This window comes from Diabrotica virgifera, chromosome 9 (genome assembly GCF_917563875.1).
Source record: "Diabrotica virgifera virgifera chromosome 9, PGI_DIABVI_V3a".
NCBI classification, from domain to species: Eukaryota; Metazoa; Arthropoda; class Insecta; order Coleoptera; family Chrysomelidae; genus Diabrotica; species Diabrotica virgifera.
In genome coordinates this window covers 153,977,290-154,004,696 of record NC_065451.1, presented here as the reverse complement: position 1 = coordinate 154,004,696, position 27,407 = coordinate 153,977,290, and the positions used below count along the sequence as shown (strand labels likewise).

At 33.0% G+C, this 27,407-nt stretch overlaps 1 protein-coding gene across 5 annotated transcripts in view; it reads right to left on the bottom strand.

The window, feature by feature from the left end:
• Positions 1-21,637: 21,637 nt before the first annotated feature.
• Positions 21,638-27,407, bottom strand: part of LOC126892255 (zinc finger protein 234-like) — a 127,568-nt gene continuing 121,798 nt past the window's right edge. Inside the window, exons 3-4 of one of the 5 annotated variants that reach the window (XR_007700747.1) lie at positions 25,699-27,328; positions 23,340-23,464 (exon numbers count right to left, since the gene is read on the bottom strand). Coding sequence is in view for 3 of the 5 variants with exons in the window: in XM_050661756.1 (XP_050517713.1) it covers positions 25,935-27,328 (1,394 nt within the window). In the remaining 2 variants the exon portion in view is untranslated. Of the gene's footprint in view, positions 23,465-24,675; positions 27,329-27,407 lie in introns of those variants that run through there. The other 4 variants (XM_050661758.1, XR_007700746.1, XM_050661756.1 and 1 more) reach the window with 4 other exon arrangements.

The following is a 27,407-nucleotide window of genomic DNA, read 5'->3' as shown; positions in this document are numbered from 1 at the left end:
GCCAGTTTTTATCGAGATGCGGCTTCTTTTTTAATATATTTACATAAAAATTTTATGGAGGTTTTGTTACTTTAAAGCCCCCAAATGTTTGTGTACGTTCCAATTAAACTATTATTGTGGTACCATTAGTTAAACAGTGTTTTTAAAACTTTTTTGCCTCTGAGTCTTTTTTTGATAAGTCACCTTTTATCGAGATGTGGCTTCTTTTTTAAAATATACCTGTAAATGTAAATTACAAATAAATTTTCAGATTATTAACAGGTCTCTATAATCGTACTTAACCATATACAAATATGTGGTGGATTCAATAATATTCAAAACATCTCGATAAACACTGGCTTATCGAAAAAGTACTAAGAGGCAAAAAAGTTTTATGTATGTAATTAATGGTGCCACAATAGTAATTTAATTGGAACGTACACAAAAGTTTGGGGGTTTAAGTGAACAAAACCCCCATAAAATTTTTATGGGTTGCACACATTTCACTTTAATTTTTTTAAGATGCTGTTGCCATGATAATGCCACATGTCCATTTTCAGTAAAAAATCTCTAAAAGCTTTCGATATAAATATGAAAAAAAAAAAAGAATGTGTGTGTACTTTGTACGCACGTAAGAAGTTATACTTCTACTACATATTATGTGATTTTTAAGACAATACCAAAAATTTAAAAAAATAAAAGAATAAAACGCACACAAACACATTGAAAAATGCCACAAAGAAAAAATGATTTCTGAACGATAATAATTGTTGGCAAAAATTTTAAATACGCATTTTCTGAAAAAAAATTTTATAACAAATATACTTACAATCATAAAATGCATAAAAAAATAAAAACTTGCATCGGGAATCGAACCCGTGAACTTCGGGGCGCTTTGATTCGTAATCGAAGCCTAGACTCACTCGTCCAATTCCACATTATTTGTCATGTGGAAAAATAGGGTAACTGAACGTTTTACTGTTTGACAGTTGTTTTGAATATAATTAAATTATGTAGTTTAAATTTTGTGGAAGAAAATATTAAAATATAACAAAACAGTAAGAAAACAATATATTAGATGAAGATTGGTAGAACTTTTGTAGGTAATCAAATTAAGTATGTAAATCAAAGCATTACATACCTACTAGATAAATAAATCTACGCCAAAAAATCATAATTTAAAAATAAAAATCGGACCTAATTTGGGATTTCTCTCTAAAATCCCCATTCTTGAGAAAATAAATGTACAGTAGAGCGTCGATTATCCGAACGTCGATCAACCGAACGACCGCTTATTCGAACTATCGACTCCCGCGTCCCGCACTCGAATACCGAGCAAGCGTTAGTAAATGACGCTTAAAATATCTTTAATTTTCTTCAATATTGTATCCAAAAATAATTATGTTGTTGCAAAGACTGCACTTTTTTGTTTAGTTGCTAGTTGTCATTATCAAGATATAAATAAATATGTAGGTATATAAATATGTCTTTTATTCACTTGTGGATAAATATGTATGACTATAAATATGTATCAATATATTGTAGTTCGATTATCCGAACAAATCGGTTTTCCGAACACCTATGTCCCCCAATTAGTTCGGATAATCGACGCTCTACTGTATTTCAACCTAATCCAAATGTATAATTACAATATGATTATAATAAAAACTACTTACCAAATTAGAATGAGTTTTCCTTATCCAAAATAGTCCAAAAATATAGGTATATGAAAACTATTTAAAAAGGCAGTATAACTATTAACTAACTTTTGTTTGTTGTTTCTTTTCACACAAATTTTAAAACGCAACAACCATAAATAATCAAATTACAGCTGTGCCACAGCCGCCATATTGAATAATTTTTGACATGTCATTTGAACATCCAATCAGAACAAAGTTATAATGCGCATGCGCCGGGATCATAGGTTTTAACATATAAAAATTCACCCTCATATCGCCGGTAAAGAAGTATAACTTCAAAAAATCGATTTTCATTTTGTAACTTCAAAAGGCTGTAATTTTTTGTGTGCATTATTTTATACATAGTTAAGTCAGGTTCAATCAACCTATTTTTGACCACAGAATCTGTGGCATAATTTATGACCAATCTTTTCGGGACACCCTGTATAATTAAATAATATTGCTCGTAGTTTTAGTTCAATTTTCTATTTTTATTAATTACATAATATTGTGACATTATTTTTAATATGCTGCTCACAACCTGGCCTATTTCTGATGGAACAATCTAGTCATCACGAGAGAATACGAGCCCTTACCACGGCATTCGAGACGACCGCACTGCCGAAGTATATAAGAAACGAAATTCCGTCTGGCAGGCCAGTCAGTGATCGACGCGTAATATTATTGTATTCGAATCGCGTGTATTTGAAATGTATTAGTTATCGGAATTATTATGTTTAGTTAGTAAAATCATAAATTTGAGTTTGTAAATAAATTAGATGTGTTAGTTTGAGTTATTTGTAACTATTAAATAAATAAGTGATGTAAAATAAAATAATAATAAGTAAGTCTTCCTTTATTTAAATTAAACTTAGTGCTTAAAAATATAAATAATAAAATAGTAAAAGACAATAATATAACAATATTATCATGCATGGCTTGCATAGAAAGATTTAAACAAAAAACAGTATTTTAGTATCGCGTAGGCCAGAAGAAACTATATAAAACTACATAGTTAAATATTATTGCTCTGTTTTAGTTCAATTTTCTATCTTTATTAATTACATAATACTATGCATGGCTTACATAGAAAGATTTAAACAAAAAACAGTATTTTAGTATGTTGAACTTTTATACCCACTCAAAATAAAACAGGATTGGGAATTAGGGGATGTGACGAAAGCAAACAACTTTAATTATTGATTTATGATAGATAGATATCTTTATTTCAAATAGGTACCTAACGTAGTATACAAAAAATTCTAACTTAAGGGGATAGGCGTAAAATTTCGGCTTCAATACTATTTGGGATGTATTTTTTCGAATTCTGAGAAAAGAGTTACAGGGGTGAAAAACTAAGAGACAATTTAGTGTGCTTTTTAATTTCAAATATATATCTCATTCAAAAGAAACTTTTTATTTATTCTAAGGGACTTTCGGCCCTCGGTAATAATTTAGGCTTTTATTCTGCGTTTAAATTTTTCAAAAGTATGTATTACTTTTTTCAGGATTGGGAAAAAAATTAACACCATGTCAGTGGTAATATTTTCCAAATCGAACATTCCTTCCGGTATAACCGGAAGTAGAAAATAGATGAAAATATTTTCATTAAATAGATTAGTCTTCAAAACTCCCTTATTCCAATTTTCATAATTCAGTTGCCTTTAGTTCTCGAGATATTTCTAATAGGACCTTTATCTGCCTCACCCTACAAATATTTGTATATACAAATGTTTAAATTTATATATATATATATAGTGGCTAAACACCCCTTTAGGGGTTACGCCGCTTACGCTCTCTAGATCTATGTTTTGAGGTAGATCAGTCCTCATGTTCGTTATTTAATTTTCTCTGTTATTTTTCTCCACTCTTTCCTGTCTCTGGTTTTCCCTTTCCAATGTCGTATGCCCGCATTGTTGAGATCACTTACTACTTCTTGTAACCATGTAGATCTTGGTCTTCCACGTCTTCTTTTGCCAGCTGGTGTCCATTCCAATATTGAGTATATCGTCGTAGTTGATCCGGATCTCCATATGTGTCCTAGCCATTTTGCTCTTTGCTGTTTTATTTTACATACTATATCCTCCTCAATTTCTTCCAGTAACTCAAGGTTCGTTCTTTGTCTAAATTCATTGTCATTTATTTTTATTGGTCCTAATATTGCTCTTAGTATTTTTCTTTCTTGTATTCTAAGGTTTTCCTCTTGTTTTTTTGTCATGCTAAGAGTTTCGGCTGCATACATCATCGTCGGTCGAATTATTGTTTTGTATACTTTCATTTTTGATTTCTTACTCAATAACTTATTTTTAAGTAATTTTTTATTTGCATGGAAGCTCTTATTTGCTGTAATAATCCTTTCTTTGATTTCGGTTTCTCTTTCTCCATTGTTTGTTATTAATATTCCTAAATATTTAAATTTTTCGACTTCTTCAAAAGTGTATTCTCCTACTCTAACCTTTCTGTTTTCAAAGTTTTTGTCAAATCTCATTATTTTGGTTTTCTCTTGGTTTATTTTTAATCCCATTACTTTTCCTTCTGTTACCATTTCGTTTAACATTCGTTCCATTGTTTTTCTATTTTTTGTTATTAGCACAATATCATCAGCGTATGCTATTATTTGTCCTTCTCTCGTTCGGAGGGTGCCTTTGTTGATCTTCCTGACGACGTATTCTAGGGCAAGATTAAACAGAGTTGCTGATAATGAATCTCCTTGTCTCACCCCTTTATTGATGACAAATTCTTCTGTGTCGCCTACTTGAGTTTTTATACTAACTACAGTTCTACTCATTGTCATTTTTATTAATCTTCTTAATTTATGTTGTATTCCCATTTCTTTCAGAGCTACCATTAGTTTTGATCTATTTATTGTATCAAATGCTTGTCGAAAATCTATAAAAAGCAGTTCAATTTCTATTTTATATCCATGAGCTTTTTCCATAATTTGTTTAACTGTATGTATGGCATCTGTTGTAGACTTTCCCTTAACAAATCCGCATTGATAGTGTCCTATGATATTCGTGGTAGCTTCGGTCAGTCTTCGTTGTATTAAGGCGGACATGATTTTATATGCTGTGTTTAATAGCGTCAGTCCTCTGTAGTTTTTACACATCTGTTGATCTCCTTTTTTATGAATCGTGATAATTTGTCCTTTGTACCATTCTTCCGGCATTTTTTCTTCGTCCCATATGTCTTTTATTAAATTGTATAATCTATCTTTTAATTCTTCACCACCATATTTTATAAGCTCCATATTGATACAGTCCGATCCTGAGGCTTTACCATTACGGCTGCTATTAATAATTTCCTCAACTTCCTCTTTTGTTGGTATTTGTAGCTGGTTTCCTAACATCATTGTCTCTTCTCCTCTGTTTTCATTTAGGTCTTGATCTTGTTGTTCTGTTAATAATTCTTTAAAATAGTTAGTCCAAATTTCTTTATACTCTTCATCGTTTTCTGATACTTTTCCATTTTTATCTTTTATGCTTTTTATCTTTCCTTTAAACGTTTTGTTCTGCTCACTAATTTTCTTATAGAATTCTTTTGTGTTTCTGTTCTTACTCTCTTTTTCTATTTCTTTTATCTTATCATCCAACCACTCACGTCTAATTTTCCTTATTTTTTTCTTACATGCATGCCTTATTATATTGTATTCTTCCCTATAATCCTGTCTATTTGTTCTTATCCACATTTGTCTCATTTCTACCTTCTTTTTTAACATTTTATGGCATTCTTCATTATACCATTCTTGTCTTTTTTTGTTTCTTTTTATACCTACGTGTACTTCCGCTGTTTCATTTATACATTTTTTTATATTTCTCCATTCTGTTTCTATATCCTTTGTAGGTTTAGATTGTTCCTTCAGTTTTTTGTTCATGTCATCAGCATATTTAATCCTTATGTCTGGAGTATTCAGTTTTTCTACGTGCCATTTATTTTTTGTTGTCGTGTTTTTTAGTGTTCTTTTGACTTTTTGTCTTACTTTTGCAGTCACCATAAAATGGTCTGTGTCTGCATGTGCACCTCTGTAGGACCTCACGTCTGTTACCGATGTTTGCTTCCTTCTTGTAATCAGAATATGGTCTATTTGTGACCATGTTTTTTGGTCTGGGGAAATCCACGTCACTTTATGGTATTTGGGATGTTCGAATTTTGTACTAACGATAATCATATTGGTACTAGATGCTAGATTACATAATCGTTGGCCATTGTCGTTAGTTTTTTCGTGTATTGTGTGCTTACCTGCTACTTGGTTAATGTAGTCTTCCTTACCTATTTGGGCATTAAAATCTCCCATTACCAGTATTGTGTCTTCTCTAGGTAACTTCTCCATTTCTCGTTCGAGTTCCTCATACAATTTGTCTTTTTCCTCCGCAGTAGCACTTTCAGTTGGGGCATATACGTTTATGATTGATATATTAAATGGTTTGGCGTTAATTCTCAGGTAAGCCATACGTTCATTTATTGGTTTAAATTGCATAATGTTATTTTTTATTTTTCCCATAATTATGAAAGCAACTCCATATTGACCTTGTTTTTCATGTCCCGAGTACTGTAGTGTGTAGTTTTTTCTATTTATTTCTCCTTGACCTGCCCATCTGATTTCTTGAATCACTGCAATATCAATTTGGTATCTTTCTAGTTCTGAGACGATATCCTGCATTTTTCCTGGTTCAAGCATTGTTCTGATGTTCCACGTACTTATTTTTAGTTGATCACATTTTTTCGGTTTTTTATTATATTTTTTTGTGTTCGTATGTTTTATTTTATCTAATCTGTTCAGGTCCTTTTCCTTTGCCATTTTCGTGTCCGTTTTTTGTGTTGTATCCAATATTTGTTTTTTTATCAGTTTTTTGGCGTGTCCTGCTTTGCCCTTTCCAGTTCATTCTTCTCTTTGTTCCATTTCCATTCAGTCCCGTCAATAATTAATTTTTGATAAATCGCCGGTAAAGAAGTATAACTTCAAAAAATCGATTTTCATTTTGTAACTTCAAAAGGCTGTAATTTTTTGTGTGCATTATTTTATACATAGTTAAGTCAGGTTCAATCAACCTATTTTTGACCACAGAATCTGTGGTATAATTTATGACCAATCTTTTCGGGACACCCTGTATAATTAAATAATATTGCTCGTAGTTTTAGTTCAATTTTCTATTTTTATTAATTACATAATATTGTGACATTATTTTTAATATGCTGCTCACAACCTGGCCTATTTCTGATGGAACAATCTAGTCATCACGAGAGAATACGAGCCCTTACCACGGCATTCGAGACGACCGCACTGCCGAAGTATATAAGAAACGAAATTCCGTCTGGCAGGCCAGTCAGTGATCGACGCGTAATATTATTGTATTCGAATCGCGTGTATTTGAAATGTATTAGTTATCGGAATTATTATGTTTAGTTAGTAAAATCATAAATTTGAGTTTGTAAATAAATTAGATGTGTTAGTTTGAGTTATTTGTAACTATTAAATAAATAAGTGATGTAAAATAAAATAATAATAAGTAAGTCTTCCTTTATTTAAATTAAACTTAGTGCTTAAAAATATAAATAATAAAATAGTAAAAGACAATAATATAACAATATTATCATGCATGGCTTGCATAGGAAGATTTAAACAAAAAACAGTATTTTAGTATCGCGTAGGCCAGAAGAAACTATATAAAACTACATAGTTAAATATTATTGCTCTGTTTTAGTTCAATTTTCTATCTTTATTAATTACATAATACTATGCATGGCTTACATAGAAAGATTTAAACAAAAAACAGTATTTTAGTATGTTGAACTTTTATACCCACTCAAAATAAAACAGGATTGGGAATTAGGGGATGTGACGAAAGCAAACAACTTTTTGAATTATTGATTTATGATAGATAGATATCTTTATTTCAAATAGGTACCTAACGTAGTATACAAAAAATTCTAACTTAAGGGGATAGGCGTAAAATTTCGGCTTCAATACTATTTGGGATGTATTTTTTCGAATTCTGAGAAAAGAGTTACAGGGGTGAAAAACTAAGAGACAATTTAGTGTGCTTTTTAATTTCAAATATATATCTCATTCAAAAGAAACTTTTTATTTATTCTAAGGGACTTTCGGCCCTCGGTAATAATTTAGGCTTTTATTCTGCGTTTAAATTTTTCAAAAGTATGTATTACTTTTTTCAGGATTGGGAAAAAAATTAACACCATGTCAGTGGTAATATTTTCCAAATCGAACATTCCTTCCGGTATAACCGGAAGTAGAAAATAGATGAAAATATTTTCATTAAATAGATTAGTCTTCAAAACTCCCTTATTCCAATTTTCATAATTCAGTTGCCTTTAGTTCTCGAGATATTTCTAATAGGACCTTTATCTGCCTCACCCTACAAATATTTGTATATACAAATGTTTAAATTTAGTTAATAAAAATATATGTAAATTAACTACAGTCTGACTTTTATAAAATTAGTGTTAATTTTTGTGAAATATTTTGTCTCAAAAATGCATTGTTTCGACAGAAAAACTTTCAAGATCCTCTTACTATTATCATTATAATTTTCAGGTTAAAATAAAAACCAATAACAGGTAAAGCACAAATTTTATTTACACCGAAGGAAATAACATATAAGCTATTATAATCCGTGAACGTTATAAATAACATAAAGACAAATCTTTATAAAAAGTCTTGTATTAACTTCGTTAAGTTCCCTTTTGAATTTTTTATCGGAACTCAATATAAATCCCGATACGAAGCAAGTTCTTTTAGTGTAAGCTTTCTTGGCACTCATATTTAAATAATATTAACCTGCAAAACCAGTAATATTATATTAACTACGAATAATTAATTATTTTCGAAATTTTCACATTCACTCCAATGCAAAACTAGCATCTACCTCTTCGCCACTGCCGCCCTAGAACTTCGGTAGAGATTCGCCACCTTTTATAGTTTTGAATCGCTACCGAAACAAAGGATTCTGCGGGCGGAGCCTAAGCCGTGCACAAATGCGTGCCATTGGTGACATCCCCCCCGGTTTGGAGAAAATCTGTGGTGCAGTTTAAATATCTTTATTAAAGAAAACAAATTGTACATTTGCGAAGCATGGTGCTTCTAAAAGTGAGCAGTGTACGAAGTACCAACATGGTACATTACATCTGGTACACCTGCTCAAAAGGTTACATAGTATTATCACACATAACATTATAATATAGTTATCACATAAACATGAAAATTAGCATCCTTAGGGAGCACACAGGGAGGAGGCCTTTATTATTGTCTCTAAGGTATGCGAAAGTGCAACAAGGTTGAACGAATCTCTATATTTATAAAATATAAAAGTGAAATTTTTTCGAAGGTCGAAAGTCGAAAACTATAAAAAATTTCCTAAGTTGAAAAAGTAAAAGTTGAAAAATGTAAAAAATTTTCTAAGTCGAAAAATACAAACAATTTTCTAAGTTACAAAAAGGTAAAATATTTTAAATACTGCCAATTTAGTGGAGTTTTCCTCCCTATGGGTACACGTCAAGCCAACACGAAAATTGTAATCCTGTGGAAGACCACCCTTTTAACAGAAAGTACCGCGGATGCAAGAATCACGGAGGGCATGTTAGAGGGAAATATGTACACACGGGAAAAAGACAGACAATGTTGACTTAGACCGTGCATGCCAGAAAGACTCTAACAACAGCCAAAAGGAAGTAAGAAAAATAAAAAATGACTAAAAGCTAATTCGGTTATGTTTATACAGTGAGCACGTAAAGGTTGGAATAAATTAATTTTCTCGAGAATGGACGATTTTGCAAAAAAATTCCAAAACAGGTCAATTTTTATTTTTAAATTGCGACTTTTTGGCATATGTATCATAATAGTGACGTCACCCATCTGGGCGTGATGACGTCATCTTAAAAATGTTTAAATGAGAATAGGGGTCGTATGATAGCTCATTTGAAAGGTAATTTAATTCTCTATTCAATAATACAAATATTAACATATTTATTTATACAGAGTGCCCACAAAAAATTTTTTTTAATCAAATTTATTGAGATAAAAAGAAGAATGTGTGTAATTTATTTAACTCACAATACATTTTACTGCTATCAGAAAACAGGAAATAATGTTTATTTGACAAATAAATATTGTTTTTTGCTTAAATTCAATGTCAAAGCCGCCACCCACCTTCCTCTGGACAGTTTGAAAATTTAGTTTAAGCGAAAACCAATGAATATTTTTCAAATAAACATTTTTTCTGTTTTCCCAGAGCAGTAAAATGTATTTTGGATTAAATAAATTACATGCATTCTTCTTTTTATGTCAATAAATTAAATTAAAAAAATGTTTTCTTGGACACCCTGTATAAATAATTAAGTAAATGTTTATATTACTGAATAGAGAATTAAATTACAATTCAAATGAGCTATCACACGACCCCTATTCCTATTTAAAAAAATCATCGATGACGTCATCACGCCTAGATGGATGACGTCACTAGTATGATATGTATGCCAAAAAGTCGTAATTTAAAAATAAAAATTTACCTGTTTCGGGATTTTTTTCCAAAATTGTCCATTCTCGAGAAAATGAATTTATTCCAACCTTTACGTGCTCTCTGTATAACCCTTGCTAAAAATAAAATATATATACAACGTAAAGTATAATATAAAGATCAGCTGTGTCTATGCAGCTTGGCTGCATCTCATCTGCACAGCGAAAGTAAAATTTTATCACGTCTCCGCGGTGGAAGTACATCATCCGCGGGACGGCATCACCTACAAGGTGGCATGCGGCCAGAGCTATGTGAAGGTATTACTTCAGCTTCTGGCCACGAAAACTGTCAACTCACTCATAGAGGACAAAAAATAAAATAAAATACATGTTATTTTGGGGGGTGCTGCTCCCCATAACACGTAAAGAGAAGGGTGTAGGTTCTCTAGGTGGTAGCGGGCCGAGGTATCTCGAAATAATGTGCACGTGTAGTTTATTACACCTGCTGTGCACATTTACACGGTAGAACGGACGATCACTAGCACGAAAAATAAGAAAAAATTGAAAGTCGTGCGAAAAGTTGCACTAAGTTAAACTGTGTTTTCAAAATAAGAGGTACTGAGGTAATTAAGTGGAAAATTGATATTCGAAGATAACCCAAGAGTTTGCAAGAAAACGAGAATAGTTATTCGAATACTATGCACGTGTAAACACGGTTTACACCTTCGTGTCCACAATAGACGTCCCAAACTATCTGAATTGAAGCTGTTACTTGAACTGGCACTCTGAAGATCAGAAATAAGGGGGCAAGCCATAAAGAAGGCAAGCTGAAAGATTTTGATGTGTTTTGTACATCGAAAATGTGAAAGAAGAGGAGGAAATGAGCGCAGGGCGTTGGTCAGTTTGGACCGTATGCGCCTGGCGATATCCCCCCCGGTTTGGAGAATCTTTGCCCAACTTTTCACAAAAATCTGTGAAAATTCGGCAAAAATTCGCAAGTTTTACGTGAAAACCCGATCAGGTAGGATTCATAACCCAAAGCCAACACTTTCCCCTTATATGTGAACTACATCTATGGAAAATCCAAAATCTGTCTAAGTCTGGCCGGACTCATAACAGATGCAATTTACCAAGACGAGTACCTCAACTAAGAGTCGAAAATGCGTGACAGAGGGCAACGAAAGGGCCTAAACGAGAAAGAAACGAAAACTCGACAGACGATGTCTCAAGACAAAATTTGTGCAAAATTTAAGTAAAGTTACGATATATATAAAAATGTAAATTTGCATAATAAAAGGTGCATGTATGGGCCATTCCACGAACATACGCCTGTTTTGGATTACTTCGACACTGAATATTTTACTGTGCAACATAAGAAGTACGAAAGTAAATGGCGCTTATAAATTATTCCAATAAACAACAATGTAATTTGCAATTTACTTTCGTTCTTCTTATTTTGCACAGTAAAATATTCGTTGTCGTATGTAAGTAATCCAAAACAGGCGTATGTTCGTGGAATAGGGTATAAAGAAGTTCGTTCATAAATATAAATGCATAAAAAATAAGTGAATTTTTATAGTATATATATTGTTATATTCCTAATTGATATAAGAAATAAGTTTATAATTATAAACTAAAGTCAAATTAAAATAAAGGTTTTCATTTTTCTCGACCACGGGCATGTAAATTTGGAACACCCTGTATAAAACAAATTATGTCTAGGTAGCTTTTAAGAGAGTGATTCGGAGAAGTGTTTACGAACCGCGGGAACAATACGACTCAAATAAACAATTAGAGTGATGTGTACAAAGAAAGTGTTTGCGGAAGGATTGGTCATTAACCACCGCTAACTAATACTTTAGTGAATAAGATAACAGGTCATTAAATTTGTAAATGTTGTATTAATGTAGAAAGTAAAATTGAAATGGGGAATATTATTTTTCTTGAAATCCATTAAGATATTTAGAAAAAGGAAAGTTGTGTTGATAAATACGGATAATTGAAAGTTGCTTGGGATTGGTTGATTTTTGAATGCTGGAAGGGGTAATTTGGAAGCAGGAGAATGGATGAGAAATGTGAAGGCAGAATGTTTTGAGCGATCGAAAGGCGAAGTCCAGTGTTCGAGAAGAGTGTACAAAAAAAAAGTGAAACGCCGGTATAGTTAGTTTTTTGTTGAAATTTAAAAAGTAAGATATCGTGGAACGAGTGTTAGGCCGAGTCGAGATAAGATATATCTCCTTGAGTCTAGAGTATCCCGGTTTTTTGTTGAAGTGTTTGAAAAAGGTAGAACACGGCATCAGGAGAAGGCAGGAACGAGGGCGGTACGAGGCGTAGTTTTCAGAAAGGAGCAGAGGCTTTACTGGGAAGCTGGTACGAGTCGTTTGATCGCAACCCAAGATAGGAGGAAACGTGTTTTGTGTGAAGACATTGTCAAATCATCAGTAAAGGTCAGTCTATTTTGTTATGACATGAATGTATGGTTTATGTATTAAATACCACGTTGAAAATTGAGGCACACAATCATTATTAAAAATTTTTCATCAAACCTAAATCAATTTATCACTGAAAAATCATAATAGTTCATTTTAAATAAAATAACTTTGGAGACAAAAAGAAATAAGATTCCCATGTTTGTAAATGTTATATTAAATAAAGATAGAAAGATAAGATATAAGAAATATTAAGCATTGAATGCCATTTAGATAAAATAAACGATTTTATAATTTATAATTGAAATTCATATGTGTGTATTATTTTACTCTCTTTTATGTATCCCGATTAGGAATCCACTGAGAAATATTTTGAAGACACGAAAGTAAGTAATTGATATTATAATTTAGCCCTGAGATTAACACTATATTGATATTTGATCTGTTTGATAAATGAGATAATCATTAATTAATTAATTAAAATAAATTACATCTGAGAACAGCATCAGATTTCAAAAATAAGATCACAACAACATGTCGCCCAAAGTGGAAAGCATTGAAAAGTATTTCTAGTGGCAAATTTGAAGGAATAGAAAGAGAAAAGCCGGTGGTTGGAAATTTATATGCCCGTGGTAAAAAGTGAGATATTTACATTTGATGACATAAAATTTTAGATCTCTTTAGGTACAAATTTGACATAATTGATTTAATTTATCGATATTTACATTTGATATATTTATTGACAATTTATTAAATTTGGGTGAGAAAAATTCGTTTTGGTAACATACTATTCAAATTTCATATTTGGCGGGGATAGTACTTCTTGAAAACAAATGTCTGTGACAAGAAGCCAAAGCAAAGACAACAAAAAACAAAAAGAACATTCAGATCAAGAGGAGAATTTAGACCAAGAAGATATTTTAGACAACAATCATGGAAACAGGAAAAAAAGAATTATCAGAATTAGAAAAGATATTACAACTAATGCAACTCCAGTCGCAAAAAATGGATAAAAATCAGGAAGAAACATAAAAAAAATGGATGAAACAAAAAGAATAATGCAAGAAAATCAGAAGGAAACAAAACAAGCCATAGAAGAGAACAACAAGAAAATGGAGGAACGCATAGAAAAGTATGAAATGCAAATTAAAGATCACATGCAAGAACAAGAAATGAGAATGAAGGATCACATGAAAGAACAAGAAATGAAAATTCAAAGTAAAATGGAGGAGTTAACAAATTGCCAGAAAAAGGAAATAGAAAATTTGGAAAACAAGTTGGAAAACGCTATTCAAGCAGACATAGAAGAAGTGGAAAGAAAGATCAAAGAAAACGAAAGAAAAATTGCGGAAATCAGTACTCAACAAAATGTCGGAGAAAGAAGAGAAATGGTTATACATAGCACAGATGACGTGAAAATACGGTTTGGCGGGGATGTAGGAGGAGTACACCCACTGCCCTTCATAAATAGCCTGAAAAAGAAAGTACAACATATCAGAAATTTCGAAACAGCGAAAGAAACAATCAGAAACCATCTGAAGTATGAGGCAGGTCTATGGTTTGATTGCAAAGAAGAAGAATTTGACAGCTGGCAACAATTTGAACAAAAATTTTTGAATTATTTCTGGGGAAAAGTCCAACAATTGGAAATTAACAAGGAATTGCAAAATGGGAAATACAAAATGAGAGGATGGGTATCTCAGAAAGGACATATGCATTACAAATTTACTATAATGCAAAACATTTACAATATAATTATTCATCAGAACAATTAGTCGAACTAATTGCAAGACATTTCGAAGAAACGCTGGAAGACCATATCACATTGCAAAACTACAAAGACATAGATAGTTTATGCCAATTCCTACAAATAAGAGAATCACGTCTAAGAGAAAGAAAATCAAGAAGGTCGCGAGAAGATTACAGGCCCCGAGAAACACAGGATTACAGAGATAGAAATCAAAATAGGAGGGACTATACAAGACGAGATTTTAATCCCAGAAGGGAAAACGAAAATAGAGACAAAGGAAGAGGAAATTATGAACAAAGAAATAGGCAATGGAATGAAGACAGAAATCGAGAATACCAGAATAGAAACACCACACGCTCAAATCAAGAAAACAAAAGTAATGGTAGACAAAATGAACAGGGATATCGAGAAAACCCAAAACAGATCCGACAGACCAAGAGATAATAGAAGAGAGGTAAATAATACCCAGACAGAAGGATATGACGAAGAGAGACATTATGACGAAAATATAAACAACGAGGAGCAATCGGCGTTTTTTCACGAAGGCGCTCACTAAAAACAAAAACCAAACAGGAATCTTTTGTCAACCCAAGGATTTTATTAAATTGGCAGGAAACAACGAAAAGAAAAATGGAGTTAATTTAAAATGTGTGGATGGATTTATCAACGAGAAACCAATTAAAATTATGATAGACACTGGATCTGAAATAACACTGGTCAATAGAAAACTAATAGAAGAAGTTAACTTAACAAATTTAATTTACAAAATACCTAGGGTAAATTTAGTGGGCGCAAACAAACGGGCATTGGCAACTATAAATGAAGGCATACGAGTAATGGTACGATTAGGTAAAAATAAGTATGCACTACAATGTGTAATTATGCCAAACATGTCACATGACATGATAGTAGGAGTTGACGAATTGGCAGAAAAATATGTAATGATAGATTTTAAAAATAATACGATGAAACTATCAGAAGAAAAAGAAGAAGAACAGGACAAGGAACATGAGAAACGAAATACGGACGAATCAGGTAAAGAACAAACAGTGGAAATGAATTTGGCAATGAAGCAAGGACAAAGAAGAAAAAGAAAAAAATTAAAACCTGGGATTCCTCAAAAGAAGAGACGAGCTCAGGAGAAGAAGAAATAAAAGTATTAACAACAAAAGAAAATAAAACCTGGGATTCCTCAAAAGAAAACATGAGCTCAGGAGAAGAAGAAATAAAGCTAACAAATGAAAGCGAAAAGGATATGACTGAAACAGTGGCATTTGAAGAGGAGGTATATGAAAACGAGGATGCAGAATGCACGGTAAACGTATGTGAAGAATCTGAGGAAAAAGACAGAAAATTGATATGGGAAAAAGGGAAAGACAACATAATAGCCGACGCTCTAACACGGGATGAGGACACTGAAAAAAAGGAAACAATTACTCTACAGGTGGGATTAATTAGAGTAATACAAGAAGAAGGGGTATAAGACATAGATTAAAGCAAGGTAATATACGGGGAGTTGGTTTTGCCTCGAGAAAATTTAATTAAAGATGCAGATAAATTTTATCGAATACAAAGGCGGGGATTTGTTATATTCCTAAGTGATATAAGAAATAAAAGTTTATAATTATAAATTAAAGTCAAATTAAAATAAAGGTTTTCATTTTTCTCGACCACGGGCATGTAAATTTGGAACACCCTGTATAAAACAAATTATGTCTAGGTAGCTTTTAAGAGAGTGACGCGGAGAAGTGTTTACGAACCGCGGGAACAATACGACTCAAATAAACAATTAGAGTGATGTTACAAAGAAAGTGTTCGCGGAAGGATTGGTCATTAACCACCGCTAACTAATACTTTAGTGAATAAGATAACAGGTCATTAAATTTGTAAATGTTGTATTAATGTAGAAAGTAAAATTGAAATGGGGAATATTATTTTTCTTGAAATCCATTAAGATATTTAGAAAAAGGAAAGTTGTGTTGATAAATACGGGTAATTGAAAGTTGCTTGGGATTGGTTGATTTTTGAATGCTGGAAGGGGTAATTTGGAAGCAGGAGAATGGATGAGAAATGTGAAGGCAGAATGTTTTGAGCGATCGAAAGGCGAAGTCCAGTGTTCGAGAAGAGTATACAAAAAAAAAGTGAAACGCCGGTATAGTTAGTTTTTTGTTGAAATTTAAAAAGTAAGATATCGTGGAACGAGTGTTAGGCCGAGTCGAGATAAGATATAACTCCTTGAGTCTAGAGTATCCCGGTTTTTTGTTGAAGTGTTTGAAAAAGGTAGAACACGGCATCAGGAGAAGGCAGGAACGAGGGCGCTACGAGGCGTAGTTTTCAGAAAGGAGCAGAGGCTTTACTGGGAAGCTAGTACGAGTCGTTTGATCGCAACCCAAGATAGGAGGAAACGTGTTTTGTGTGAAGACATTGTCAAATCATCAGTAAAGGTCAGTCTATTTTGTTATGACATGAATGTATGGTTTATGTATTAAATACCACGTTGAAAATTGAGGCACACAATCATTATTAAAAATTTTTCATCAAACCTAAATCAATTTATCACTGAAAAATCATAATAGTTCATTTTAAATAAAATAACTTTGGAGACAAAAAGAAATAAGATTCCCATGTTTGTAAATGTTATATTAAATAAAGATAGAAAGATAAGATATAAGAAATATTAAGCATTAAATGCCATTTAGATAAAATAAACGATTTTATAATTTCTAATTGAAATTCATATGTGTGTATTATTTTACTCTCTTTTATCTATCCCGATTAGGAATCCACTGAGAAATATTTTGAAGCCACGAAAGTAAGTAATTGATATTATAATTTAGCCCTGAGATTAACACTATATTGATATTTGATCTGTTTGATAAATGAGATCATCATTAATTAATTAATTAAAATAAATTACATCTGAGAACAGCATCAGATTTCAAAAATAAGATCACAACAATATATATAAATTTAAAATAATAGGTACTTGTAAAATATCTGAAATATGTGAAGTGTTTCTAACATTCAAAATATTATCAAAGTACGTTAAAGTGTATTAGTAAAAGTTAAAATATATTAAAAGTTACTATATTTACTAAAATATATCGCAAAAAAAATGCAAATAAAGCACAAGAAAGTAGGCAAAATTTGATTTTGCCGGTTAAGGGGCAAAATTGCGTGTATAGAACGAAAAGTTACTAAAAGTGCATGTAAGATGCAGAGTACATGAACAAAAGGTAAAGAACATGTAGTCTAAAATAATACAAGTCAAAACATGTGAAAAATGTTGCTAATATGAAATGTATCAAAAATTGAACTTATAAAATATTTCAAATATTTTCAAAGTTAATCAGTACCTCAAAATTAAAGCAAAAATGCGTGAAATCTCTCAATATTTAATTAAACATGTGTAAATGTTATTCCGTAGTTAAATAGTAAATTTAAAAGGTTATTAACCAAAAAATAGCAAAAATGTAAAGTTTTACGTTAAAAAAAAAAAGGTTTTTTAAAAAATTAGTTAAATATATCAAGATATTAGTTTAAAAAGTTGCAAAAAATTGAAAAATAAAGTACCTAGAACACAAATCACTAAAAAAGATTGTTTAAAAACTCACGTTTTGATACCATAGTCCTGCAGGAGGTGCACAAACCATCGACGGTCCACCATAGGTGCACCAGGGTCCCATCAACCATCCAGAAGTGCAAGGCGAGCGTGCCTGCGGGAAGCCGGGACGAGGCCGGGTGCCAGGCCAGGCACATTCCATGCTCAGCAGTTGCTACGTGGATTCCATGGTCTCCAGGAAGCCGGTGACTTCGGTTTCACGCTGTGTGTGGAACCATACCATACAGGAAACAGCTACGCAGGATCTCAGGAACGTGGTGTAGTTCGAAATTTCGTTGGGCGCCATATCATCTATCGGGGTACTTAGGGTTGTAGAAGTGTAGCCCCATTAACCATCCTCCGTATAGAGATTACCCTATCGGTTGATAGGGTTTGTGACTTGTGTCGTCGGCTGAGCTGTTTATAGCATCTTTATTTCCAAGTTTAAGTCTTATTTTGCCATTTCATGGCGTTTCTAAGGTTGAGAGTTCATCTCGTATTCTTACATTTTTAAATCAAGGAATGAGGTAGAGAAAACACAGTAATTAGAGTTGTAAAATAAGAACTGCAGCACAAAATTCTAATACATGGACAACGTGTCCGTAGAAAAGGACCAGATGGCCGCCACGGCGTAGGCCGAAGCCCGCACGACGCACGTGAGGTGCTCTTCAAGAGTCAAGGCTGATAGAGAGCTTCGCAAGCAAGCAAGCATTATTATTCAACCCGACCCGTGAGACTTGTTCACCCTTTAAAGAAATTACGTTCGGGTGTAACAATTCATTGGAGCGAGTTGTTTTAACTCGTGCCTATGGCAGGAGTCACTCCACCCCGCTCCAATGCTCCAGGCCTTCCCTTTCCCCCCCATAGTACGCTGATGCGCGATGGGGGCACAACTATCAGCCAAATGCTCTTCACATGGGAATCCTGGGTAATAAGATTCCAATGTGGTGTCCTAACCGGTTTGAAAACTAGGCCAGCGTGATGCGCTTTTAGCCTTTGACTACTGGTGATTTGTCCGCGGTACTGTTTTTGCTTGCTTGGGTCCCAGGCTTAAGGCCTGGTCCCATTTGTTGTTATTTTATACTAAAATATGTCTTAGTTTGTGCGTCTTACCTTTGATTTGTCTCGTTTTGTTTTGTGTTGAGCTACGAACCATCTGTTTTGTCGTTTTTCTGTACCTTTATTCAGCTATCTGTTGTTTAGGTCTTTTGTGTTTCCATCGGTGGAAAGCGTCGTACCTTAGCATCTCTCGCAGTATTGGACTTGGATGGTTTTCTATTTCAGGGAATTTTGTCCTCGCTCTTTCTTTTATGGTGTCAATTACTCTGATTTGTTTGAGTTCTCTAAATAGGAATCTTTCTGCTACGTATCTAGGTACGTCGACTGCTTCCCTTAGGCTTCTGTTATGTGCCGCTTGAATTTTCTTTTTGGTTGTCGTGCATACTTGCCCCCATGCAAGAGATGCGTAAGTAATTATCGGTATTATTAGGCTATTAATGAGTCGTATCTTCGTTTTTGTTTTTAATTTGCTTTTTCTACCTATGAGTCCTCTTACCGATGCTCTTGCAGCGTTGACTTTATTTATTGTTTTTTCTGCGTGTTTGTTAAATGTAAGGCCTTTATCTCAGGTGACTCCTAGGTATTTGGCTTCCTCTTTCCACTCGATTGGATTTTCTAATAACCTTAGCTGTTCACCTGGCTGTTCTCTTCTTTTTTTGAACATTACCGCTTGTGTTTTTTCCGCGTTTATGGCGATTTTCCATTTAGTGCACCATTCTTCTACATCTTCTAGTGCGGATTGTAGATTCTCTACTGTTGTGTCTATGTTCCTATGTTTGGCCGCTATCGCTGTATCGTCCGCATAAAGGCCTAGCATAGTACCGTGTGATCTTGGTATATCTGCGGTGAATATTGAATACAACAAGGGTGACAGTACTGCTCCCTGTGGCACCCCCGCTTCTGGAGTTCCAAGTTCCGACAGGACTTGTCCTATCCGAACTCTGAATCTCCTGCCGCTCAGGTACGAAGAGATCAGCCTCGTCATTGCCTCACCGTATCCATATTCTCGCATTTTGTATATTAGGCCCTTATGCCAGACTCTATCGAAGGCTTTGCTTACATCCAGGAAGGCTGTCCCTATGTATTGCTTATCGTTTAGTCCAGCTGCTATGTACTCTGTTATTCTGAGTACTTGTAGCTCGCTGGAGTGTTCTGCTCTGAATCCGAACTGGGCTTCTGGGATGATTTCTAGCCTGTTCGTTTCGGCTTAGGATTATTCTTTCCGTTATCTTACTGATTGCTGGAAGCAAGCTTATCGGCCTGTAGTTTTGCGGAAATGTGCTATCTTTGCCAGGTTTTGGTATCATTATGACATGGGCCTCTTTCCATCGATTCGGGAATTTTTTGAATCTTAATATGCCATTTATTATATTCGTTAGATATACTATAGCTCTCGCAGGTAGATATTTTAGAGCTCTGTTCGTTATATTGTCTGGGCCTGGTTTTTTTGGTGAACACTTTTTGATATGTATATTTATCTCCGCTGGTGATGTTGGTGGGATATCTTCTTCTGGTTATAGAGAGCTTCGGTAGAGATTCGCCACCTTTTATAGTTTTGAATCGCTACCGAAACAAAGGATTCTGCAGGCGGAGCCTAAGCCGTGCACAAATGCGTGCCATTGGTGACAATAGCACACGGCATCCCGAGGACGTCTGTTTCAGGTCCCAGTTAAATCCGAATGTACGGGGACCTCAATCGGACGTTCCCAGGAATTACAAATCCAGACGGCCCCGGGAAGTACGATTACGGACGTCCCCAGGACGCCTGTTTCATGTCCCGGTAAGTCAGAATGTAATGGGACCTTAATCGGACGTCCCTAGGAATTACGAATCCAGACCAGTTCAGGAATGGATCTAATAACCTTCAGTTATTTGGCATTTGCAGTATTGTCATACTTTGTTTGATTTTTGTATAATTCTTCTTTGTTCTTATACAGATTGTATAAGAACGTTTAATATATAGAGAGATTTATAGTCTAAACAAAATTTATAGAGTTTATCTTCATTTATGAGTTGATCTTCCTTTTTATAACAGTGTTAGTTAACTTTGAATATAATCTACTGAATAATTTAAATTTCAATTAATGTCTTAATAGTAATCATTAATAAAAAGAATTTAAATTACCTTTTGATTTAAAAACACTTATACAGTTGATGTTTATTTATCTTTTTTGTAACAATTTTAATTAACTTTGATTTAAAATGCCTCTTTTGAGTTTTTCTATCCAGTATTTACACTGATATTGTACTATTTACTTTTCCAAACTATTTTTTTGGTGCTTTAGAACTATTGAAGCAGTTATTTTTAAATGTAACTTTATGTGATGTGGTTATGTTTGTGAAAAAATTGAGGATAGGGCAACGGTGTCATCTTATGTCAAGCGTAGAACCCTGCCTGGCCAATCATAGGATAGGGGGTAGATTAACCGTTATAGAAGGAAATGTAAGGACGTTAGGTTCTATTCATTGCACAAAAGATTAACTTTCTAATGCAAACTAGAGGAAGAATTTGTACAGCTAGATACAATACTTCAGCAAGAACCCGATTTACCATGGCATAAGTGTTTTTATATAAGGTAGGAACTTAGGTATATTCTTTTATCTACGATTGTAGGTAAAAGAATTATCAAAATTTGGAAGAGCAAGCAAAGAAGAAAATAAAACGACGTCTTATTGTTTGTTAAATTTTATTAAAAATTTGTTTGATATATGGGTAATGTGTTTTTTCATTTTAAATGCAGATTTCATCTTTAAAAATTATGAGAAAATTTATATAAAAGAATTTTAGACTTTTTCAACATTGTTTAATAGTCATTAAACGCCATGTTTAAAATTTCTGAAAACATTTTACATAATGTCCTAAAAGGGTTTGGTCGGAGGTTCCAAGGAGGTTTTGGACGACCGTCCCAAGGAGGTTTTAGTCGGACGTCCCCAGGAAAATTTGGTCGGACGTCCTGGACACGGATGATTTTGTAACATCGGACGTCTTTAGTACGTCCCGAGGATGTCCCAGGACCTGAAACTTACGTCCTCAGGACGTACGAATGTCCTAGTGGTACATCCCGGGTACGTCCCAGGGATGTACTTGTGCTGTTTGGGATATCTAGTGTGTATTCTCAAATGATTTTGCAAACTTCCTTCTACACTAAATCGTTGTAAAACAAATTTCACACTTGTATGGCTTTTCTCCAGTGTGCACCCTCAAATGTGTTTTGAAAGGACTTGCTTGGCTAAACTGCTTTAAACAAATTTCACACTTGTAAGGCTTTTCTTCAGTGTGAACTTTCATATGTTGTTTTAAATTACTACTTGCTGCAGAACACTGCTTGAAACAAATTTCACACTGGTGAGGTGTTTCTCCAGTGTGCGTTCTCAAGTGTATATTCAAATGACTTGTAGTAATAAACTGCTTGAAACAAATATCACACTTGTAAGGTTTTTATCCAGTGTGCACTCTCAAATGTGTTTTCAAAGTACCTTTTTGTCTAAATTGCTTCAAACAAATTTCACACTTGTAAGGTTTTTCTAGAGTGTGCGTTCTCAAATGTCTTTTCAAACTTTCTTCTACACTAAATTGTTTAAAACAAATTTCACACTTGTATGGTTTTCCTCCAGTGTGCACTCTCAAATGTGTTTTCAAAGTATCTTCTTGTCTAAATTGCTTCAAACAAATTTCACACTTGTAAGGTTTTTCTAGAGTGTGCGTTCTCAAATGTCTTTTCAAACTTCCTTCTACACTAAATTGTTTAAAACAAATTTCACACTTGTATGGTTTTTCTCCAGTGTGCACTCTCAAATGTGTTTTGAAAGAACTTGCTTGGCTAAACTGCTTTAAACAAATTTCACACTTGTAAGGCTTTTCTCCAGTGTGAACTCTCATATGTTCTTTCAAATTACTTGCTGCAGAACACCGCTTGAAACAAATTTCACACTGGTGAGGTGTTTCTCCAGTGTGCACTATCAAATGTGTTTTCAAATGACTTACGTTACTAAATTGCTTAAAACAAATTTCACACTTAAAAGGTTTTTCTCCAGTGTGCACTCTCAAATGTGTTTTCAAAGTACCTGCTAGACTAAATTGCTTGAAACACATCTCGCACTTGTAACGTTTTTCTCCAGTGTGCACTATCAAATGTGTTTTCAAATCACCTGCTTGAATAAACTGCTTCAAACAAATTTCACACTTGTAAGGTTTTTCTCCGGCGTGCATTCTCAAATGTACTTTCAAATTACTTGTAGTAATAAACTGCTTGAAACAAGTTTCACACCTATACGGTTTTTCCCCGGTGTGCACTCTCGAATGTACTTTCAAATTACTTGCTGTAGTACACTTCTTAAAACAAATTTCACATTTATAAGGTCTTTTTCCAGTCATAGCTTTCATATTTTGTCTTGATGTTTTTAATTCAGTCTGTCCACTTACATCATTTCCTTTGTAAGATGAATCTTCGATGAGTTTCTCCATAACTGGCACTTTGTTTCCATCTTGCAGACAGCCTAAAATAAAAACCCAACAATAATATAAATATAGTATGGTTCGTTTTTTAAATAGGAGTAAACTCAAAAGACAGATTTATACCCAATAATGTCAATACAAAAATAACCAGATTCATCTTCTTTTTTAAACGCTTTTCTTTAGTTCAATCGTTTGGATCAAATCTTTAGACGTTAATTTTTCTTCAACGCAAATGAATGAAAATTTGCAGACATATACATTTGCGGGAACACTACACGAATAGTCAATAATTTTTGTATGTTTATTGTTTCGATAAAAAAAGATTTTAATAGAAAATGCTTAAATTTTCTTGTTTTTTACAATGAAGAAACTTTTACAGATTGTAGCTAATTATATTAATTATACATAATTTTACTTTTTACGTTATGCTTCATAAATAAACAATAAAATTTTAATTTTTTTGCTGATTCCGACTATTTTGCATGTTTGTACATCATATGTTTTATACATATATTTTAATAAACATGACTATATATTTTAATGTTTGAAAAGTGTAAGACTAAAAAGTAAGAAATAAAAAAATATGAAAAATTTTTTTTAATAAACGCTTTTTTTAGTTACGAGTGACTAAAATTAAAAATATAATAAAATCAACTATAAAGCAAAAAAATAAAAAAATCAAACTCGTAGTTCCACAAATTCAATTCATACCCTCCAGTAGTTGTAACCACCCTTAAGGTCATCCTGGTTACGCTGTTGACCGGTACACGGTAAGTTGAGTGCAGACATTCAAAAAACAAATAATTTTATAACTATGGATATTTTCTACTATAATGTGTTATATATAGTTGAAAAGAGAAGATTTCTTAATCATAACTCAAAACAATTTAAAAAGTTCAATTTTCGGACTTTGGCTGCCCTTAAGGTTAAATCAAAGAACAAAATATCGTGAATCAATCAGTAAATATAAAGAAATTTTATGATAATCTTAATATTTTAAAAATTCCACTTCCCGTCTACCTAAACAATTTGATTTTTTCTGAAGATATTAATACATTAAAAACAATTCACGAACATATCAAAAACTGTAAATATAAATTGTAACAATATAATTAACCCTGTATTTAAGTAATTATTGTATATTAAAATTGAAAAGAAAGAACAAGAAAAAAAAGAAAAAAACATTAAAAATATAATAAAAAAATATATATAAAAAATAAATATATACAAAAAAAAATAACTATATACAAAAATATATTTACATCCAAAACAGTGTATTTATTTAGATAGTAGTATGTTAGTTTCTTATGTACATATATTTAGAGTTAGAAATACAGAAAAAATTCCTATGATTAAAAAAAATTGTTTTTAAAATAAAATGTCTGGCTAATTGGCTCAGCCAAGGCCATCAAATTCACACAAAAAAATATCGTGAAGGATTATTTCATATTAAACCGAAGCAGCAAAAGGAAAAAAAAAGAAATAGAAACTTGATGAAAAACATCACACCGAACCAACCTAACGCTAAAGGGCATGGATCTGCTCATTAACATAATATTATTTTTGTATGTTGTTCTCTTGTCTTAAGGGGATGGGTACGAACTTGAAAAATTTAAACGCAGAATGAAAGATTACGTTCTTATCGAGGGCCGAAAGTTCCTGAAAACTTCTATAATGTTTATTTTAATAAGTTACAGGCGTGTAAAACTAAAAGAAAATGTAGTGTGATTTTTAATTTTAAATACATATCTCATTTAAAAGAAACTTTATCTACTCTATGTCATATTACGTATAAGTTTTTAGTTTGTGAAAACTGTCATTATAGATAGCAGTGCGTGAAGGGTTTAAAGTGTACGTGAAGTAACAATATTTTAAATGGGATTTACTTTTTCGCACTGTTTTTTGGCACACTTTCATATAATCAAATATTCTTAACTTTCGCGTTGTCATGGTGATGACATAATGAGCAATAAATTACAATAAAAGTTTTGACAGTTTTGTGGTTTGAAAGAAGTTAGAATTTTTAAATGTCAAACTTCTAAAAATTGTAGAATAGAAATGAATTCCAGTGACGAAGAGTTACAGTTTTTTTATTTGTTTATCGTAGATAAAATATTGTATCAAACTGTGTGTGAAGTACTTTTTGCGAACTTACGCGATGTATAGCACTCGCTCCGCTGTCGCTCGTGCTCTAAACATCGCGTGCTTTCGCGAAAAGCATACTTCGTTTCATAAATAACTATTCTGTTTACAACAATGCAATTTTTATTTGTACCTCATGCCGAGCATTCAAGAATTTTCCTAATGCTCTCCCGAATCAAACGCAAAAGGTTTCATAACGTAATGCTTTATATCCTCGCCTACAGGAAAATGTAACTTGTTTTTCACAAACAATACAAAAAAAATTCGGTGTTCAAGCCAACTCCTCCCAGAGGAAAATTCTCGGTGCGCCACTGTTCAAATGACTTGTAGTAATAAACTGCTTGAAACAATTTCACACTTGTAAGGTTTTTATTCATTGTGCACTCTCAAATGTGTTTTCAAAGTACCTGCTTGACTAAATTGCTTCAAACAAATTTCACACTTGTAAGGTTTTTCTCCAGTGTGCGTTCTCAAATGTCTTTTCAAACTTCCTTCTACACTAAATTGTGTAAAACAAATTTCACACTTGTATGGTTTTTCTCCAGTGTGCACTCTCAAATGTGTTTTGAAAGGACTTGCGTGGCTAAACTGCTTTAAACAAATTTCACACATGTAACTCTTTTCTCCAGTATGCACTTTCAAATGTGTTTTTAAACCACTTGCATCAGAAAACAGCTTGAAACAAATTTCACACATGTAACTCTTTTCTCCAGTATGCACTTTCAAATGTGTTTTTAAACCACTTGCATCAGAAAACAGCTTGAAACAAATTTCACACTGGTGAGGTTTTTCTCCAGTGTGCGTTCTCAAATGTAGATTCAAATTTCCTTTTACACTAAATCGTTTAAAACAAATTTCACACTTGTATGGTTTTTCTCCAGTGTGCACTCTCAAATGTGTTTTGAAATGACTTGCTTGGCTAAACTGCTTTAAACAAATTTCACACTTATAAGGTTTTTCACCAGTGTGCACTCTCAAATGTGTTTTCAAACTACCTGATTCACTAAACTGTTTAAAACAAATTTCACACTTGTACGGTTTTTCTCCAGTGTGGGACCTCAAATGCTTTTTCAAATCACTTATTCTAATAAATTGCTTTAAACAAATTTCACACATGTAACTCTTTTCTCCAGTATGCACTTTCAAATGTTTTTTTAAACTACTTGCATCAGAAAACAGCTTTAAACAAATTTCACACTGGTGAGGTTTTTCTCCAGTGTGCGTTCTGAAATGTATATTCAAACTTCCTTCTACACTAAATCGTTTAAAACAAATTTCACACTTGTATGGTTTTTCTCCAGTGTGCACTCTCAAATGTGTTTTGAAATGACTTGCTTGGCTAAACTGCTTTAAACAAATTTCACACTTGTAAGGTTTTTCTCCAGTGTGCACTCTCAAATGTCTTTTCAACTTATCTGCTTGAATAAACTGCTTCAAACAAATTTCACACTTGTAAGGTTTTTCTCCGGCGTGCACTCTCAAATGTCTTTTCATATCACTTGTAGTAAAAAACTGCTTGAAACAAGTTTCACATCTATACGGTTTTTCCCCGGTGTGCACTCTCAAATGTACTTTCAAATTACTTGCTGTAGTACACTTCTTAAAACAAATTTCACATTTGTAAGGTCTTTTTTCAGTCGTAGCTTTTATATTTTTTCTTAATGTTTTTGATTCAGTTTGTCCACTCATATCATTTCCTTTGTAAGATGAATCTTCGATGAGTTTCTCCATAACTGGCACTTTGTTTCCATCTTGCAGATAGCCTAAAATAAAAAACCAACAATAATATAAATATAGTATGGTTCGTTTTTTAAATAGGAGTAAACTCAAAAGACAGATTAA